Genomic DNA, 9,107 nt, shown 5'->3' with positions numbered 1-9,107 from the left:
GCTCTCTCTCTCAGCTGGGGGCGTTTTCCCACACGCAACACACCTGAAGAAGGACGCTGTCAGTACGACAGGTAAGCGCTCGCTGCCAGGAGGTATTCAGTCCCTGCTGCTGCTGCTGCTCTGTGAGCTCTTTGTGCTGACAGAGACAAAACTGCAGGGATCAGGTGTTACATCACACGGCCAGCGGGGACAACGAGTACTCGGGTACAAGCACAGGTCGAAAGTACATCTTATACCAACATATTTCCTATATGACAATTATCTGACTGATTTGGTAAATCTGCAAGTAAATGACAATTATCCACAAATAAAACGAAATAGAAGTCCCTAGAATGACTACTACTACTGTGCAATGTTAAATATTGAAAGTGCATAATCATTATCTACTGTTCCCTGTGCAATATACATTATCTACCATGTGATAAACATTATTAACTGTGCAACATACATTATCAATCATACGTTATAGCATAAACTGTGTGCAATATACATTACATATCATATGTTACATAATATATATTGTGCAATAGACATTACCTATCACAAGTAATGCAATATATACGGTGCAATATACATTATTATCATAACATTATTCCACTGCAATGTAGATTAGCCTCCATATATTATATAATATATACATTGGAACATATATTATTGATACTATGTTATACAATATATACTGGGTAATATACATTACCTGTCAAATTGTATACAGTATTTAATGTGCAGTATTTAAAGTGCACATTGCATAATATATGCAATGTGATATACGACTTTTTTTAACCTACATTATCAAATATGCAATGTACCTCAGCTGCAGTGCAATACACATGACCTACCCTCTAATTTATGTTATCTGCTATGTAATATAATTATTAATATTTTTAATTTATTCCATCTAAATGCTAAATATATCATTCAATGTGCAAATGTCATTGTCACCAATGCATTAATAATCTATGTTGCCATTTTCAATAATTTTTGTGCAAAAACATTTACACTGAAATATGCTTTTTTTGTATTATTTTTTGTATTTTAGTTATTAAAATTACTTAGTTTGTATTTTCTGTTATGTACTGTGTAATATACATTATCTCATTCTACTTTTCACTCTACATTATCACTGTGTCTAAAGTGCAATATGCATCAACTACCATTCAATACTCTTTTAGTATTTACTGTTTTATATATCTTATCTTTCAAGCAATTGGAATTTTTCATTAATTTATTTTTTTTACTATGTAATTTATTGTGCATTGTGTTACTTCAATATACAGTATGATGGATATGTTTCTGTGGGTGCAATGATTATATGCAGGGAAGTTGAAGCATTTCAAAATTTTAGTTGCACATTGTAAAATGAATAAAAAGCTTTTATTCTCTATGTCTTTGACATCAGTGTGCAATAAATACAGTTTCAATAAAATGTGAAAAATTCTGCATGCTGAGTTCGTTTTCTGCTGCTATTGCTAGCATGTTTCACAAAATGCTCTGCTATTAATCAATTCAAAGTTGGAGCTTCTGAAAATGAAGGAAGTTGTCCCTACTTAACATAGTTAGCTTGTGTAATGCTAATAAATATAACTTCATTTTTTATCTTAATTTGATCATTTCTGCTAAACTGGTTCTCGACCTATGAGTCCATTCTCACTAAAAGTCGGCATTAAACTCAAAGGAGTCGTCCATTGGAATGCTCTGTTTTTATTAGAGATGTTTTATGAGACAAAGGCAGCAAAAAGTGGTGGGAAACGCTGACTTCTCCAAATAATCATGATCTGTTTTGTGTTTTGAATTGAAATATTAATATTAAAGTCATCCTGTTAATGCAGATGTTTAATAAATGCAACTTAGAAAAATGTACTCTATATACAATATTAAAAAAAGTTTAATAAGAGGTCATCACTTGAGACAAATACCGGTAAGACATATAAAAATAATGGATAAGAGACATTTAGGATATCAAATAACACCAAATAAATAAATAAATAAATAGAATAAATAAATAAATAGAATAAATAAATAAACAAAAGTTACAGTTATTATAACATAAAGTGCTGCAGGACTGATCTAATCTAAAATATATATATAGTAAAAAAAATTACTTTATTACTTTCTGAGTCAGCTGTTTTACCAAAATGAACTGGAGCAGTGATGCACAGTGTTGGCTCAAGCCCTCTGGTGGGCAATGAAGGTACTGCAGGTAATAGCAGGAGGTCATTCAAAGAAAAAAAGAATATGTTGAATTCTTTATTTTTTACTTTACACATATTTTGTGTCTTGACAATTTTAAAACTGGAAGTTAAGCTTGAGGACAGACCTCTAAAGTTTGGAGTTTTACTGAAGAGTTTTCAGTTCACAAAGAAGAACAGAAAACAAAGCACTCTTAATACTTAAATTATCCCCTTATTCTCAATATTCTTACTTTATTGTTAAGATTTTAAGATTATTATTCAAGTAGAAATAATCTAGAAAAATCCTCCTCCTCTGGTTAATTATTCATTGAACAGTCCTCATTGCTGAGGTCGATTCATTGGAAGTTATCGAAGCTTGAAAGTAAATCTTCTGGTGGACTCTGTCAGAGTCCTCATGTTAAATCATGGATCAAATTTTTCCAATATTTCTGCCCTCAGAAACATGACTGGACCAGTTTCTTCACTTTGACTTTGGAACAGGCTGCTGAAATATGCGTGCAGCACAGGTGAAATGAAGCAGAATATACAAGTACTTCAGACTCACCTGAATGCAGTACTGCAGTCGCATCAACCTCAGGGGGGTGTGTACCGTCAACCACACCCCTCACCTGCAGCTCGACCCAACTGTGCAGCTTTAAAACGAGCAAACTGATCAGTCTCTCCTCACTTCTTTCCTCTCTTCTCCAGAGATCAGACAGACGGACAGAAGCCTCCTCTGCTCACTCTATCATCATGACTATGATAATGTCACGGAGCTCCATGCGTGGCACCAGCATGGGCGGTGTTGGTTTCGGCGGGGGCGGAGGACGCATGAGTTCGTTCAGCATGGCAGGAGGAGCAGGAGGCGGAGGGGTCAGGGTCTCCAGTGCCAGCAGGAGCTTTTCCTCTGGAGGCAGTGGCAGCTTTGGCTTTGGTGGTGGAGCAGGTGGCGGTGGTGGTGGCGGTGCAGGTTTCGGGTTCGGTGGAGGTGCAGGCTCAGGTGGAGGTTTCAGCATGGCAGCAGGTGATGACAGTGTGGTCGGCAACGGGAAGTTCACCATGCAGAACCTGAACGACCGTCTGGCCACCTACCTGGCCAAGGTGGCGGCACTGGAGAAGTCCAACGCCGAGCTGGAGCTGAAGATCAGGCAGTTTGTGGAGAGCAAGGTTGGCCCCTCCACCAGGGACTACAGCGTCTTCTACGCCACCATCGCAGAGATGCAGGCTAAGGTGAGGAAGAGGGGCAGCATGGGAAATGTTGTTCTGTTTGGCCCATGTAGTCTTTGAGGTGGTTCAGAAACCGAGTGTGTTGTGGTGCTCGTCTAAAAAGAAAAACTTGACCACTCAAAGTTTTTGGGCACTGATGGAATAAAAACAGCTCCTTCAAATTCCTAAATATGATTGAGAAGTTGGCAGCTTTCAACTTCCATACAAGAGAAAAAGAATGAAAAGGACAGACCAAAATATGCAAATATGGAAGTTGAAAAAAGTTAGGATTGCAAGTATAGCACAAATATTCTGCAAAAACAAACAAAGAAAAGATAAATCGTGAAAGGGCGAAAGGTGATGAAATCAAATATTGCATTAATGTCCCTATTAGGCTTCCATACAACAATAAGAGCCAAAAAGCCACATTGATGGACGATGTAATGTGAGTCAGTGAGAGGTGATCTGATGCGATGTAGCTGTGTAATAACAGGGCGACCACACCTGTGTGTAAGTGATCCTGGTGAGAGTGACGCACATCACATACACCTGAAGCTGCAGCTCACTGACCACCTGAGACCATCATCCACAAAGACATAATTTCATGGATACTTAACTTCAAGGTGTTTTATTTATTTCTTGGCTTTTATGCTTTGAAATGATTGCCTCTGAAAATATTAGTTTTTTTATAACCAGGTGTTGTTTGTAGTTTAAAATTGTTTAGTGGAGCGAAATACAGAGAGATTGTTCTTTTTCTTTGTAATTCAAAAACCAAAGACTTAAAACTTCCCCCCACTGAAAGCTCCAAAATAATGATTTATTAATGGTGTTTATATTTTTTGTTCCTTTTAAAGATATTGTAACGTTCTAAAGAGAACACAGTGGCAGCTCTTGGCCTCCATCCATCACAACAATACATGAAGAAAGTAAAGGAGGGAGAGAGAATCAGGGTGGGGAGGGATCAGATGGAGGAAATGTATATAGGTTATCCACACCCCACACAGGTGTTAATTGATCCAGGTGTATTTGATCCAGGTTGGTTCTGCCACGCCTCAGATCCGTGCTGCACGCAAAGCATAGGTTTTAACTGTACAACCTGTGTGTGTGATCTGCATGGGCATATCCAGAGGGGTGGTCAGGGGTGGCACCAGCCCCCTTTGAAACCTGATTGGCCACGCCTGGTGCCACCCCAAAATGTTAGACCCTGATTGGCTGCTGCTCAGAGGCAGAACTTGTGTTGAAATGAAGTATCTGGGCCTTGTTGCAACAGACTGCTCATAGCTTTGGGGGAAAAAAGGGGGATCTCGTACAAAAATGATGCTGAAAAAATACATCGACAAATATATTTGCGCTACAAGTATTTTTAGCTTCATGGGTTGTTTATGTAACCCACAGGCACAAAGGCAACTGTTTCACTCTATGTTTACATGCAGTATTTTTGCATTCTAAACAGATACACATTTCTTTATTTTTCTTTGTTTATGAAAATGTGTGTGTGTGTGTGCGCGTGTGTGTGCGTGTGTGTGTGTGTGCGCGTGCGTGTGTAAGCATCACGTGTTTGTTCAGTCTGATGTAGATAACAGATGAGTGACTTGGCAGTAAATATTGTGTAGAGTAGAGAAAACTGTAAATTTGTTTAACAGTAAAAATTAAAATAAAAAAAATATTAAATACACATTTGGCAATTTCTAATGTATTGATGATAAATGTTACTTTTTCTGTTCTGTTTATCTGATCATAATGAATATACTCTCTCTCTTTCTGTGTGTGTTCAGATCCAGGAAGCCATCCTCCTTAAGGGAACAGTCCTGCTGAGCATCGACAACGCAAAGCTGGCTCAGGACGACTTCAGAATGAAGTCAGTATTTTGACATCTTTAGTTTTTTTTCTGCAGGATGAAAAACATAAAGCACACAATGATCGGTCACACACACAATCATTGGAGAGTGTTCCTGCAGCCTCAGAGGCGCAGGTGTCTATTATCAGCAGCATCACTCCCCCTGGTGGTCGCTGTGGAGAATGCAACAGCTGCATTTTCTAAATCACAATTTTATTGTTTTTGTATTCAAAACATATTTCAAGCCTTAATTCAGGAATAATATTTCCTGTTAAATTTTTTTCCGGCTCTGTGTTTCATTAAAATGACTTAAATAAAAACTCAACTTGAGTTACAAATATCTTTAGTGTTTTAAGTGTTTCTTTTCTTCTGATTTTCAACCATGTTTATTTATTTTTTTTAGCATGTTAATGTTTACATTTTTCAGAAGGCATTATAGTGATTAATAAATAAGTTATCATTTAAAATTATACAGCTTTAACATGGATATCAATACTTCAAAAGTTTTTCTCACAGGGTTGTATGTTTATATCATAGACTGAATAAAATATGGACGTAGTATCCGTGACGTTACCCATCTGTTTCTGAAGCGCTGTTTTGAGACCAATCATCTACACTCGTCTTTTAACACTTCTGCATTGGACTCATATTTAGACCGGAGGTTGCCGTTTGGTTTACATAGCAGCACCGCTTTGTGATCATCATGTTCTCTGAATCTTTTGGACCCTAACTGTGTATCATGTGCAGGTATGAGAACGAGCTGACGATGCGTCAGTCGGTGGAGGCCGATATCGCCGGACTGAAGATGCTGGTGGGAGAACTTGCAGTGGCCAAAACTGACCTGGCCATGCAGATCGACCTCCTGACAGAGGAGCTGACATCCATGAGGACGATCCACGAGGAGGTACATGCACCGGTTCAACACCTGACTGCTTACAGTTCATTAAGCATTAAACTGTTTCAAATAAAAATAGAGGACTGTGGGTTAATTAAAAAAAAAATACAGAGCTGTAATAGAACCAACCATGGTCATGTTCACATCACATCAACACTAGTGAGGAACTAGTGCAAGTCCTTTGGTAACATACGGCCCTGTCTGGAATATATCGCGCCCTAGCTCATACTTAGACGTTCAGACTACAGTACTTACCTGTCCTCCTCCTCCTCCTCCTGCAGGATCTGGTCTCCATGCGCACTCAGATGAGCGGACAGGTGAATGTGGAGGTGGATGCCGCCCCTCAGCATGACCTCACTAAGGTGTTGGAAGAAGTCAGGGAATACTACGAGGCCGCCAACGCCAAGAGCAGCAAAGACCTGGAGGGCTGGTTCCAGGCAAAAGTGAGAAAATGATCTCTGACCATTTCTACATCTGTAAGTTTAAACCTCTGTGTCATAGTGACGTTTTTTCTTCTCTCCTCTCAGTCTGAAATGATCTCTCAGGAGGTGGCTACAACAGAGATGACACTGAAATCATCAACGTCTGAGGTTAAGGAGGTGAAGTCTCAGCTACAGTCCCTTGAGATCGAGCTCCAGTCACAGATGAGCATGGTGAGGCTACAGCATTGAGGGATTCCTCACTGAAACCGTCTATCAAGTGTTTAAGCAATTTGAAAGTATTTAGGCTCAAAGTTACGCATCTCTTTGCATAATAAGGGGTGTGGCTAAGTTATCTGACAGGCGGGGGAGTTCTTGAGTCAGCTTTTCCAACATGGCGACTGCCATAGATGGGCTATATAACACCTCTTCAATACTACTGGGTGAAATCACTGAGACTAAGTCTGCAAAGCTGTACAGTTCATCCTGACCTTAGACTGTATAAATAATGGACGTAGTATCCGTGACGTCACTGATCTGTTTCTGAAGCTCTGTTTTGAGGCCATTTGGCGGTGGTAGCCATATTGGAAATGTTGAACTCAACCTAACTGCTAGTGTGACATAAAGAGGCGGACTTTGAGCCTCCTCGCCAACAGCTAGTGTTCCTGCCTGTCAATCAAGTCAGCTGTGCCTCTCGTAATGGAAAACTTGTAATCCCAATATCTTTGAAATTGCAACGTTGTGAAAAAATAACCCCCCTGTACAGTGTGTGCCGATTGAGAAATGAGCTATCCAGACTACACTCGTTTTTTGCACCAGGCTGTGAACATGTTTATTTCTGCTGTGAAGATCGGCTTTTTTGAATTTGGTGGATGTGGTTTCCGATACTTCTGGAGCCAGCCTCAAGCGGACACTCGATGAACTGCAATTTTGAACACTTCTGCATTGGTTTCAATTTTGCGTCTGGAAGTTGCCGCTTGTAATATATATATCTTAATATCTTTCCTCTCATGTTTTCTCTGTTGCTCTGCAGAAAACCTCTCTTGAATCTACCATGGCAGAAATCCAAAGCCGCTACAGCATGCAGATGGGCTCATACCAGACATTTGTAAGCTGTCCAGACTGCACATGGCACCTTTCCCTCTGTTAGTTGTTTTTAGCATCATCATCACTGACACTGAGTGTACCTGTGTGCAGGTGGTCAGTCTGGAGGAGCAGCTGGTGCAGCTGAGAGCTGACCTGGAGCGTCAGGGACAGGAGTACCAGATGCTGCTGGACATCAAGTCCAGACTGGAGATGGAAATCGCTGAGTACAGAAGGCTGCTTGACGGAGAGGGAATGGGGTGAGAGGAGATGGCAGATAATAAAAAGACTAATAAAGGGTCATAGGGCTCAGTTTTATCCCACATATGTATGGGACCTAAATAATCAAACTACTGACAACTGTGATGCCATGTTACCACTCCTCCTTGACCCTCCAACCGGGAGAGAGGAAGTAGTTGAAGAGTGAATTGCTTTTTTCTTGTGTATTGTTTGTAAACCTCCCGAGGAGAAGCATTAGTGCAACCTACTGGACTGGAGTGGAGCACAGGCGCAGATTTAAGGCAGACAGGGAAATTTGGGTTGGGGATATGAAAAATAATAGTGATTGGAGTGCGTTCAGCCATCAACATTGGTAATTGAAACTTGATGAATGCAGAAGTTGGTCATTTTAATAAACTGTTGTGTTTCTAACTAACAGTTGTTTAGTAAAGTATCTAAACTACAGAAGCATTTTGGTGGGTTGTATTGTGTTTTTCAAACTCTATCATCTCTCTCTCTCAGATCTGCAAAGATGTCTTCTATGTCATCCTCTTCCATGATGTCCTCTTCCTTGGCATCCTCTGGCTTGGTGTCCTCTGGCTTGGCATCCACTGCCTTGGAGACCTCTGCCACGTCCGTCGATTCCTCTTCCTCCTCCACCACCTCCACAACCACCACCACCGTCATCACAAAAGTCATCGAGGAGACCATCTAAGCCTGATCACATGTCTGTCTGATCCTGAATCCAACTTCAACCAATCACCTTCCTGCATGCTGACCCCCCCCCCCCAGCTGCAGATCTGTCACTTCACTTTTTTTTGGCTGTAGTTTAAACCACATCAACTCAGATATTTTCGGTATTAGAGGGGAAATTTAAGCTTCCTTGATAGTCTGAGTGGGGGATGAGTTTAACAAACCCTCTGTCTGATGCTGCAAGGAATAAAACTAAGTCAACTGAAAGCAAATGTGTCTGAATATTTCTGAAGAACAAAGTTTGGTTTGGATATTAGAGATGTCAGTTTTACAAAATAAAATCCCAATAAAAGGTTCAATCGACAGGTTTTAAAACTTTTAACTACACCATGTGTTCTTCTTAGCAGACTCAAAAACATGTAAGAAACCGATCTACTAATGAAGGCTTTAATATTTGGTTGAAAGCTCTTGAAACAACTCTTTTTCCTCAAAATGTTCCCAACAAGGATTTGATTAAGAGCTTTCAACCAGTTTAGGCTACCATTTTTTCCAGTACGGTGTTATTTTTGGATCCAGGAGCAACT

At 40.0% G+C, this 9,107-nt stretch overlaps 1 protein-coding gene across 2 annotated transcripts; it reads left to right on the top strand.

Annotated features, from left to right (window-relative positions):
- Positions 1-8,790, top strand: LOC117831796 (keratin, type I cytoskeletal 13-like). 2 transcript variants are annotated; one of them, XM_034710652.1, is made up of 9 exons: positions 1-71; positions 2,880-3,401; positions 5,153-5,235; positions 5,962-6,118; positions 6,391-6,552; positions 6,637-6,762; positions 7,562-7,636; positions 7,726-7,871; positions 8,353-8,790. In XM_034710652.1, exons 2-9 carry the CDS (start codon positions 2,925-2,927, stop codon positions 8,543-8,545), a joined length of 1,419 nt encoding a protein of 472 aa, XP_034566543.1. In that variant the 5' UTR covers positions 1-71; positions 2,880-2,924; the 3' UTR covers positions 8,546-8,790. The 2 variants fall into 2 exon arrangements, with proteins under 2 accessions (XP_034566543.1, XP_034566545.1); XM_034710654.1 differs by lacking the exon at positions 1-71 and adding an exon at positions 132-204.
- The last annotated feature ends 317 nt before the right edge of the window (positions 8,791-9,107 follow it).

Source organism: Notolabrus celidotus, chromosome 20 (genome assembly GCF_009762535.1).
Source record: "Notolabrus celidotus isolate fNotCel1 chromosome 20, fNotCel1.pri, whole genome shotgun sequence".
NCBI classification, from domain to species: Eukaryota; Metazoa; Chordata; class Actinopteri; order Labriformes; family Labridae; genus Notolabrus; species Notolabrus celidotus.
This window is presented reverse-complemented; position numbering and strand designations above follow the sequence as displayed.